This window comes from Passer domesticus, chromosome 2, assembly GCF_036417665.1.
Source record: "Passer domesticus isolate bPasDom1 chromosome 2, bPasDom1.hap1, whole genome shotgun sequence".
NCBI classification, from domain to species: domain Eukaryota; kingdom Metazoa; phylum Chordata; class Aves; order Passeriformes; family Passeridae; genus Passer; species Passer domesticus.
This window is the reverse complement of record NC_087475.1, coordinates 60,342,960-60,354,751: the sequence shown is the minus strand read 5'-3', so window position 1 is coordinate 60,354,751 and position 11,792 is coordinate 60,342,960. Positions and strand designations below refer to the sequence as shown.

The 11,792-nt window shown below is 41.2% G+C and overlaps 1 protein-coding gene across 5 annotated transcripts in view; it reads left to right on the top strand.

Annotated features, from left to right (window-relative positions):
- The first annotated feature begins 1,280 nt into the window (after positions 1-1,280).
- The window catches only part of OLFM4 (olfactomedin 4), a 47,417-nt gene continuing 36,905 nt past the window's right edge, over positions 1,281-11,792 (top strand). Inside the window, exon 1 of one of the 5 annotated variants that reach the window (XM_064408662.1) lies at positions 1,281-1,374. In XM_064408662.1, the coding sequence (XP_064264732.1) occupies positions 1,330-1,374 (45 nt within the window). In that variant the 5' untranslated portion in view covers positions 1,281-1,329. The remainder of the gene's footprint in view (positions 1,375-11,792) is intronic. The other 4 variants (XM_064408663.1, XM_064408660.1, XM_064408664.1 and 1 more) reach the window with 4 other exon arrangements.

Genomic DNA, 11,792 nt, shown 5'->3' with positions numbered 1-11,792 from the left:
ATGTACTTATTGCTTGTTGGTGTCAAATAAGTACCTGTGATATACCTAAGTTACCTTTGAAACAGCTAAATTGACCTATGTTGCCTTTGAAATGGCTGATTTGTGCTGGCCTAGTGGCAGCAGCACTGGGCTCAGTGTGGCTTGGTTCATTTCTTACTGCAGGAGACCAGTTTCTGCACTTAGGCTGGTAGCACTGCAGGCTGGCTCAGCTCTACAGATCCTCTCTCTAAGGAGTAAGAGGTTAGGTGACCAGAGGAGAATGCAAATTCAGTTAGGCTGGGTTGTGCCTTGCCTGGTGTTTTATTTTCTTGCAGATCTTTAAACAGTGACCTAAAAAAAACTTGCACCACAGTTTCCCCTCCAACATTATAAAAGCATTATTTCTCTTAAGTACATTAGATTGCCTCTAAAAATTTAATCCAGCATGCTAGCAGTAAGTTTGTTTTTTTTTTTTTTTTCTGTAGTAATTGTTTGCTTGGAAAAGCCTCCTGTTCCTGAAAAGAAGAGGAAACAAACACAGGCATATGTAGGGAAAAGAGTGAAAATTTCTGAGTATTATATCTTATGATAAGTGATTAGGTAATGTAGGCAAAAACATGGTAGTCTTAAGTATTCATGTAACATTTTTATTCCTATTTAATGTCTCCACTTTCTGTAACTATGAGAGGACATTGGTTTTTCTTTTTTTAATGTGGAGATGATAAACGCCATATTTGTTCCTGGTCTTCTAGTAAATCTTGCTGAATTGCTTTGCAAATTTCAGATGAGATTCATTTCACCCAGCTTTAGCTGTTCACAAAACCCAGTGACCTTTGGTGAGCACCAATATATCTTCATGGTGATTCTGGAGGAGGAAGCCCAGGGAACAACTGGGTTACATCAGATGCTTTGGCAGCTAGCGTTAGCTGAGATAAAGCTCTCTTATGGTGCTGTTGCATGTCTGGGAAAGGGAAAACCACTCCAGTTGGTGATTTTAGTAGACCAGATGTAGACTGTCATATGTTGATTTAATAAGGTGAATGCTCTCTCTGACATTTCTTCAAGAAGACCTTCATTTCTTATTGTCCTTTTAGGGAATGGTCATGGTGTGTAGGCACATAGTTTGTGGTGGCTGGGAGTGGGGCTGTGGCCCAGCATCATCCCCAATGGGCCACAGCTGTGCAGGGCAGGTGAGCTGCATTGGAGGTAACGAGCCAGGGAGTGCCCAGGCACACTGACCAATCACCAAAGGGAGCAGAGAGCACACAGGTGCAATGCATGAACAATCAAGGGTATAAAAGGTTGGGCTAAAGCACAAGAAGGGCAGATGCCTGCGGCCTTCTGGGGGAGATGCTGTCACTCTGTATGGGTAGATGCCTGAAGCCTTCTGATGAGGTATGGTGTTGCTCTGTATGGGTTGAAGTCTTCTAAAATTGTATGGTGTTATTCTGTGTATCCTGGCTGTCTGGACTGTGGCATATGCTATGACAGTGGTACATCACAGTAATTTGTTGTTCAGTGTTCTGGCTGCAGTATTAGAAGTGGTATTAGTGTGTGGTTTGTAGCTAAGAGGAGCTATGATCCTAATTACAGCCTAAGGCTGTCACAAGCAAGGAAGTGTGGTATGCTTGCCAAAGGTAGAGGCTTGCAGGATCTCTGAGAGGAGTTATTTGAGTAAGACTGAGGTGGGACTTACTATAGATGTAGCTGCTCTGCAAATCTTTTATTTCAAAAACATTGAGCACTTTGACCTAATTCCCCAGATAAATTATTTACCATTAGTATTGGATTGTCCTTTTGGAAAGTGTCAAAACAGAAAGGTTTAATACTGCAAGGGTAACTTTGAAAGATCTCAGGCCTGGTTATTTAAAAATATGGCATAAGGATTCATCTCACTTGCCTCCAGAACTCTGTGGTTTAAATGATGTCTATTTGTGAGCTAGCACTACTAAAGGGCATGTCTTCAACACCTGCTCCATGAGAGATGACTTGCCCAACTGGAAGTGCTTAACTCTTCCTGGTGACTAGGCTAGCCTGGAGCAGTCAGCTCAGACAACTCACCTTGGCTTTAGACATTCAGCATTAAGAGGGACAAATCCTGTTCTTAGTCTGTAGGTACTGCTATTTAAAAATTACAGATAAAATTAATGGCAAAGTTGCTGCTGATTTGCATGGGAAGTGTGATCTTACAGCCCTGTGGGACTTAGTCCTGTGACTAAACCCCGTATTTGCCAGCTCACAGGCTCTAAGCTGTGCTTACTACTGTTTAAATAAAAATAAGTCTCAGTTGATATATGAACTGGTATCGTGTTACAATCCCACTATAGGTCCTTCCTCAGTATAACCCATTGTGTACCAGGATGAATTTTCTAGTTTGACATTGGTACTTCCCAGAGCACTGATGGGAAGATTCCAAACTCTCAGTTGCAGCCATGGAGTGCAGCTGTAGACAGCAGGTAGCCTTGCAGTACCTGTGTGGTATCCTCTGGCAGGTGCTCTTTGTAGCTGGGGGCTGCCCTGCCATGGGCTGATGTGGGTGACGTTTGAGATCTGCTTCAGCCCACACACTTGGGATGTGCTTCTTGCTGAGTGCTGCTGCCTCTGTCCTGTTACTGCCTGCTCCTGTCTGCTCTCCAGGAGTTCCTCTGGCTCCTGCTGCTGTGCAGGCAGTAGGCCAGGCTGTCAGGGGTGGCTTCAGGTGTTGAGGATTGTGATGTGTGTATGATGAAGAAATGGTGCAGTCTGTTCCTAACAGCCTTGCCCTCATCTCTGATATCCCACTTTGGAGTCCTGTTGCTTCTGCTGCTGCCTGCTATTGAGCTGCCACCAGTGATTGCTCTGAGTAGCCAGAGGAAACATGCAAGAAGCTGAAGAGTGAAAAATACAGAAAGATGGCAGTATCAGAAGGCTAGAAGTCTTGTTACCTACACATAGCATATCTCCTGCTTGCACACCTGGTCCAAATATCTCTTGTTGTCCTTCTTGTGCTGCCAAGTGCAGAAGTTTTCAGCAGTGGTCATACTATTGCTATCTCTTTCATGAGAACTGGCAGAATACAATTAAGATAGGGAATTGTTTTGCCATTTTGGGATTTCAGGGCATATGTCTCCCTTCATTTTACTTCCTGATGTCCTTCAGGGAGTGTAGGGAAATTAACCCCATTCACAATAGGAGAGCTTGTAATTAGAATTCTCATTCACTCTTAATAGTCACTGGTATCCATCAAAGCCTTGATTTCCAGGTCTGTTGCATAGTGCAGTGAAGAGGAAAAGAGCTGAAGGTACTAAGCTTGTTGCCAGAGTGAGGGGAGCTGCTCTGTTGGCTCTGAGAGCAGGCTTGAGAGGACCCAGCTATGTTTGACATACCCCAGGGTGCTGTGTGGTCTGGAAAAGCCGGTCAGAGAAGTGAGAGTGAGGCTTTTAACAGCACTTTATTAGACACTAGGGGCAGGCCAGGAATGGGTTTATAATCTGTTGTCATGGTTCAGCTGACAGATGGTAGCTGGTGAGCAGGGCAGTCTTCAATGCTTTGTGGGACTGATGCCTGGGCTAGCTACTCTAACCTCATGGTAAGCTGATGAAAGTGTCCCTGTGCAGAGAAGCTGTGCTGGCTAAAGGCTGAGCCAATCTGAAAACCAGTTTTAATTATGCCAGTGCAGATTTTGTGAGCAAGCACACAGTCACCTTGGCAGTAAGCAGAGAGATGTTGTTAGTGGTGTGTAACTTTGGTCCGTGCTCTCTAGACCAGGCTAGCACATCCTGGAAAGAATATCAGACACAAAGCAATCACCATATTATAAAGGTTAAAAGTTCCCCTATATTATGTTGGTATGTGTTAATCTGTCCCTTCTTAACAGCATCTAACTGTTGAAAAAGCTGTAATGCAGGAACCAGGAAATAATGTATTTCAAAACCAGGAAAAACCCACTAAATAGAGCTCTGTAAGGTATAGGAACAGTGGATTAACAGGGTACAAGGAAGCCTGCCAGATTTGTGTTGTATCCTAAGCTCCACCATTGGGTTTGGCAATCTTGTCTTTACAGCTCAACAAGTGTCACGAGCTGGCTGCACGCTGACACATCAGATCTGTGACCTCTCTTTTCAGCCCTGCGCAGCTGAACTGACCCCTGCAGCCAGGGATCAGATGGGAAGCCATTAGGGCTGATTCCTCACCAGCACCATGTCCAGACTCATGTCACTCCTGCTTCGAGTCATCCTGGGAGCAATCATCCATGCATTGATTTTATGGCAGTGCTGACACTTGCTTTCATTCTTTTGGAGCCGGGGAGAATTGCTCTTAACCATGCCCCCTGCTGCCTCGGGATATAATCTCAGGAGCATAGTTTAGGGGCACAGCCAGCTTCAAGGAGCATTACTTTGCTTCAGTGCATTTTTATATGTTTTCTTTTCCCTGCAGGCCTTTTTCTGCTAAGGGGGATGTTTGAACCAGTGCATGCACTTTTCTTCTCCTTAGTAAAGTGACAGTCAGAAAGTCTGTGTGCTGTTGTCAAAAAGTACAAACATTTGCCCCATTTGCTTCTGGGTAGCATCATGGCGTTATGCCTTAGCCTTTAGCTGGGTAATAATACCCTCCCTTAAAAAAAGACTTTGCAAGCAAATTAGTTCATCAATACAGCAGCAATTTGAAGCCTGCATTTGCCAAATGCACATCCTGGGAATAAGTTTTCAAGGATAGAGCTTCAGTAAGAGTATTTATGCAAAAACTTTTTTTTTTTAGCATCAGGGCCAAAATAAGATTTTTTTCATAGGTTAGAAATCGTTTGAAGTACGTGTTTGTTTTTGTTTTTTTTTTTTTTTCTTTCTGTAATTCTTATTAGCTAAATTAATTGTTGCTCTCTTTTGAAATTAAGGAGAACAAATTTTCTTGAACTGAAAGGCAGGAGCAAATAGTTTCCAACAGTCTGTTTGTACCTGAGTTTTTATTATATTTCCCTTGAATGGAATCTCAAAAAAAAGGCAGTAAAGCTGTTCACAGGAAAAAAAAAAGGCTCAGTATATTGAGGAGAGAAATGCGTTCGTGTGATGATTTCTTGTTGATGCATACAGCATTGCAGTGTTTTGATAATGGAAACAATTAGTTTTAGAAACAGTATAAAGCTTGCTAATTTCCAAATAATGGCAAATGGTCTGCCTGACAGGCTTTTCTTTTTGGTATTTATACTGCTTATATAGTAGCAAAATAGCAGGAGCAGAGGCAAAGCGGGGCAGGCTCTCCAGCAGCTGCATCGGACCCCTGCTGTGTCTCTGCCAAAGCTCATGCAGTGGAACAGCAACAAGGAGACAGCCTTTGGGGGTCCCCTTATGTGATTAGCCCTCTCCTTTTGGCCTGAAAAGGGGGAGAAATGTCAGGGTTTTTTAAGACGAAAAAGAAGGCCGCACCCATGTGGGCAGATGGGTTGTTTTCCATATTTTTCCATTGTATGAACAAATATCTCTGGAAAACAAGCATGATTTGGAAAGATAACCTCTCTTGGATCTTGCAGAGCTATATTTTTGCTAAACCATTTTTCATTTTCCTATTTCATTTCCTGCATCTGAAACAAGGGGAGGGAATTGTGCCTTTTTGCTGTTATGTAAAGCAAATGGGGTTGGAGGTCTGTGGATTAATAGAACAGGAGGCAGCTTCCTGCCTTCTGTCAGTGGGAGATAAAGGTGCCTTCTCACTTCACAGGTCTTTCTGAAAGAATCCATGAAGTTTGGTTTTAGTAAGAAGAGTGGGTGGAAAGAAGGACTTTTTTGGAGTAGAGTGCATACTTTGCACTGATCAATGATCTCATGAACTGGTCATATTGCTCTGGCAGTATTTGGGATGAAGGGCTACAGTGGACTATTTAGGCAGCTGGAGGTGATTTTTGGGAAGGGTGTTAGCCTGGCTCCTATTTAGCTCAAGAAAGACCTGAGATGGGACAGCATGAACAAAACCTGCCATGCATACCCTCTTAACAAGATATGAAGGTTGAAGAAGGGCTGTCATATATACTGCCTTTGGCTGCTCATTTCTTCCCCTGTCTATATAAGAGTGCTCAGGAGGCAAAGAAGGATTGGTTCCTCATTGTTATTGGTAGTGAGAATATGTGGTGGCACTGTAAGTCACTGAAAAGCATCATGTGTCTTGTTAACCATCTACTCTGCTTGGTAGAGGTAAGGTCAAGTGTTCAGTCTTTTCAGTTTCTTACTGAATTCATTATAGTGACATCTTTTTGGAATCTTTTAGAAAGGTTAACTTTTCCTTAAGAATCCTATCAAATTCTAGACTCATAGAAGATCTTCAAATTTACTGTCTTTTGGGATTTTATATTCCCTAAATCCTAGAAAGCTTTACATGTGATCTGAACTGCAAATATATAGCAAGTAAAGTGTGGGATGCGCAGGCCCAAAGAATGTTGATAGCAGGAAGATTCAAGGCTTCCCCTTGAGGGCTAGTTGAGTACCATCTGTTCAAGAAGGGCTAGAAAGCTACCTGGTCAAGAAAGGCTTAAAAGGATGAAGGAACAATTAAGAAGTTAAAAGAGTGTTATGAAATGCCCATGAGAAAAGGAGGAGAAAAGAAGGCTTGTACACTCATCGGTCTTTAAGGTTCTGTGGAGCAAGGTCCAGTCATCTGATACAATATACAGCCTTGTGCATGGAAACACACATAACAAATCTCATACTTTCTGATGTGATTACTTAGGTTATTCAGTGTATCATGGATGAGAATGAGCAATTAAAATCTAAATGTAGATTTTTATTTGCACAGATACTGAAAACTATCTCTTTAGCAAAGCCTTTTGCTATTGCTCTTTGCACCCTAGGGAGTCTTCAGATGCCTGATCATTTCCCTTGGCTCCCCATCTCTGGGGAAATCATATCTTTTTGTTGGTTCCCTTGGCTTCCCAGGCAATGCGAGGAGCTGGCTCAATGTGGGGCATGAATGACAATTTGTTGCCAGAAGGGAAGTAATTTTCAGGCCTCCTCCCCTTCTTTTCTTGCCGTGAATGTAATAATACACTTTGGAAACATTACTGTGGTAATCTGAAAACAGCAATGCTGTCAGAATTCAGAAAATGCCTAATAGAACTGATCATTCACGTAGCTTAGCTATGATGTTTAGAATCATTGTGCATTGTATTTCATTCTTCACTAGCATCCTGAAGGATTTTTCCCCCGTGAGTTGTCTTTGCACTAAAGCAGTGTAAGAGCACTATAGATTGGATGTTATTTTTCTTTGCCTTCCTACCTTTTTTTTTTGCCCCCCTTTTTCTCTTTTCCAAAAAGCTACTTCATGTTGCAAAGATCATCAGATGAAATGAATGCAGCCCAGCTGGGATTTGCTGGAAATGTGTTCAGCTTGGCAACACCTCTCACAGAGTAGCTGGGTCCCTAAAAGCTTTGTTTAAAACGATGAAATGAAAACAAAGGAGACATAATTAGCTGCTGTGTAATAATAGAAAAGGCTTGTATCCAGTTACTGTAAAAGTCATTTAATGAAGGGTAATCTGGACATAAGCCTGCACACTATAGCTGTAAAATATTTAAGCTTTTTAATGAGAGGGAAAATGGAGAGAAGGGTTTGCTAACGTGATTAGGAAAAATGCCTTTCATAACCACTTTTACAGGGGCTTGCAATTCCTAAACTGAGGTTTGAAGCTTTCTTCAAGCCAAAGCAGCAATAAAACTTTTATGCTGCACCAACACTTAAAAGCTACATACATCACATTGGTTTTATATGTCGGAGTGGGAACATCAGTGTACTGCTTTTTATGTCTGCAAAGGGCTACACTAGCTATTGAGTAGCAGCTCCAGTTTCTTCCACTTACTTCAGATTGCAGAGTGCCTGTGGATGAGCAGTCATTAATCTTAAACTGCAGTAAAAGTTGCTTTCAGTGATGCTCTTTCTCATCCCCCCTCCTTGTTCTGTTTTTGCTGTCTCTGTTCCTTATTTTCCCTTTCTTTCTCCTGCCTGCAAAGCTCCCTTTTCTCATACTCTCTCCACTATTGAAACCAAAACAGATGCTGCTTGGTCTGAGGTGGACCAGCTGCTCTGATGTGAATACATAGCATTATTTTTAGTCTATTGACAGGTAACTAGGCAAAATGCAGGAATTAGCTGGGGATTTTCTGTTATGTGACAATCATAAATGATGTAATAAAACATTATTGTACCCCTGTGTAGTATTTAGAGGTGGGATTTGCTTTTAAGATATTTACCTCACCTGAGTGCAAATGTGTTTATATGTTTGCAACCTATACCTGGGAGGAAAGGATAATCCTGTCCCTCTGCAGGGGACCCCTTCTTTCCAATTAATGGAGGAAAGTGGACACCTAAGAAAGGTGGGCACATCTGCAAACCCCATAGATTATAGATGCTCCTCTCTTTGTTCAAGAAAATGAATGGAGTCTCACAGTAATGTGCCAGATTTCCCAGTTTTTTCTATGATACAGGAATGGCTGAGAAGTGCCACATGATACTGAGACTGTGTGAAGAGTTATCCATGGCAATCTGATATCTAGGGGAGAAATAATGGACACGGAATGGTTTCCACCTTAAACCTCTCCAAGGAAAGTCTGATGGTTGTTGATAGAAGGATGGATGTTGGTAGAGCCTTCCCTGTGGTTCTCAGGACAGTGACTGCCAAGGGAAAAATAGGGCTTGGAGGAGCTGCTGGGCAGTGGTTGGAAGTTTTGCCATTGAAAATTTGAAGGGTGAAAAGGAGAAAGGACTGGGAGTTCATGTGCCCTCACTGTGCCAAAATATTGTCTGGCTTATGTGCACTGCCATAGCTCATCTGCCTTCAGCTGTGCTCTTCCTCTGGTTTCCTAGCTGCCTATTTTCAAGGGCTCCATGAATTCTACTCATTGTCAGTACAGCCAATTAGAGTAATTGTTGCCATTATTTCAGTGATATCTCGCAGAAATAACATGCTCACAGACACAGCTTTTTACTTCTTCAAAGTCATTATTATACCATCAGAATTTTAGCTCAAAGGTTTTGCTTCAACATATAAATAATATTTGTAGGTCTGCCCCTCATATTCTTGCAAATTCTTCATTTAATCTTCCATGTAGAAATGGAGATAATAAATATTCATGCATTTCTTCCTACCTTGATATGCTAATTCTGGTATGAATGGTAATCTAGAAGCAGCTGAAAAAGATGGCTTGATTCTGGTATTATTTATGAAGCCTGCACTGAAGTATTTGGCTGGGGGTGTGACAATGCTAGTTAAGAGTGATTTAACAAGAATTGTTCTCCGGAGATACTGTCTTTGCTTTATCCATTGCATAAAATCACTTAAGATTATTGAATTCCCTATTTATTACCTTATTACATCAGTGAATTGTCCCCAATTAAGTGAAATTGATTATTTTTTCCTCATCTTTCACAGACTTCTAAATAAGGTGCTGAACTCAAGTGCTTTGAGGTGTGCACCTAATAGTCCCTTTGACTTCAATGAGCTACTTTAATGAAGTGCAAATACTTGTAGGGGATGGATCTTCTGTAGTTACCAGCTATATAGTATAAAATGAAGAGTTTGTTTCTGGGCAAGATGAATGGATGTTCAAATTGGCTCATTTAGTGTTAGAAACAGTCACAAATATTTTCATACTATTGGAGAATTATGGATGTGTCTCAAATGAATCTCAAACTCTGAGACTCTCAGACTTTGTTTTAAAAGCTTTGTATTTGAAAAACGTGTGACTGAAACCTGGAGGTATTTTCACTCATATTGAGCAGGGATCCAAGCAGTTGTGCTATACCTGATATTGGATATTAAGCTGAAAATATAGAATCATGACTGTCTCTCAGTCTCTCAATTATTTGTACTACAGAACTCAGGGCTCTGCTGTTGCCTTCAGTGGCAGCAGAGATCTACTTTCATCTGTGCCAGAACCTAATGGAGTTAGAAAAGCAGCAGTGGCTCAAACCAAACCAGTCACTCCAAGCTAACCTCTATGATAGATGCTTGAAAGAAAAGGACCACTGGAGCTACTTCTAAATTGGTAACTGATCAGTGTGTAAACTCTCATGCACCATTGCATGTTTGCTAGAAGAAGTGTCATGCAAATGGACAGAATTTTTAAAGTTTTTTTAGCATTTCAATGTAATTGCAAATAACAGGAAGGATCAGAAAAACATATAACCCTGTGATGGTCAATTTTGCATGTCATTAACTTGTCTCCATTTTTAATAAATATGAAATGATGTTTGTTGTATCAGAGAAACCTTGACTTGTAAAAGATCAAATGACCTTTGAATGTAAGGGGTTAAAAAGACCAGATGCTCAGAATTGAGCTAATTGTAGATTCAAAGTGCATAAAGATAAAAGCTGAAAGACTGAGCCTGTGTTTTCTCAGTTAAGAGCATGTAACCCCAGTGACCTGCAACATTAAATATGTGAAGGCCTTCTAAGTATGTAGACTTCTTCCTTTCCATCCTGGTGGCTTGGCAGCAGAATAACTCATTATGGTTAGAAATTGCCATTTCCTTTTTAAATATCTGGAAAGACAAGAAGGACAAAATTTAAAACTCTGATTCAAATATGCCCAGTTTCAAGCTCTTTAGCATGGGAACTGTGAGGAATGTATTTTACTGGTGGTAGATGACACTCAATTAAATAATATCAATTTGGCTCATGAGCTGCAGTGTTACCAGATGTAGCCATAAACTGCAAACATCCTTTTTATTTTGTTTTCCCATCAATACTGAGTAGGTTAAAGAAGAATATTTGCCTTTGTAAGTGATCAAAAATGTCCATTAAAATTACGAAAGTTAGTAAAAATTGTTTGAAATGAATAATTTTTATTCTCTATGCTCTTTGTAATAGAGTTACTGCAAAATATCACTACAATTTTCAAACAATGCTTTCTGTTTGTAAGATCAGTTGTTTATCATATTGATTTTATTGTGGAGAGGATGGTTTGCCTAATTAGACATGAAATATTTGTCCTGGGCCTAGATTAGCTGGACCCAAATAATGAGATTTATGGAGACTACAGATGTAAAACTATTTTTTGTGTTTTCTCTAGACCAGTCCTAAGAAAAGTGATATTCACTGCATCAAATTTATTCAGTCTCACTGTTGCTATTTCACTCTGCTGCATGGAGGGCCTGGGTGGGAAGGACTCTGAGGATGTGAGAGTTTAATAATTCTCATCAGAGATGTGCAAGACAATGGAGGGAAGAGTGGGACCTGTGCCAGAGGCGTCAGTCAGAGAAGGTGGGTCATTGACGCCTTCTATCAAAATGACAGCTCCCAGTAGGAGTTCCTCATCAGAGGCTGCTTGGGAGCACTGGAAAAGTAGTCAGTTTTGTTCTGACAGGGTGATCAGGAGCTGGCATTGTATCCATGGCACCCTCCCCACTGTACTCCTGCATGACCTGCTGGTGGGAAATGCACTGTGCAAAGACAGGCTCTGCTGGCATGGGAGGAGTCCGGCAGAAGTTGGGAGCTGTCAGGAAAGTTCTGACAGCTTGTGCTTTTCTGATTTGGTAACCAGCTGATGCATGGCTTGTTTAGCTGTGCTGTGAGGGTAGCAGGCCTTTACATGCTGTTTTGTGGAGGTGGGAGAAGTGTGTGCTTCTCATATACTACTTTGCTCTGCTACTGCTTGAGATTTGCTTGTGTTTTTATTACTTACCTTCTTTCAGAAAACAGATTATGAGAATTACTTTTGCTTCAGCAAAACATACCCTTAATCTACCCTAATCTCCAATTTAAAGTTGCTGTAGGCTATTTTCTGCATTGGTCTCACCTAAATATTACTGTCTAAAAATTAGGTGTCTAGCCTATGATTAGATAGCTTGCCTCT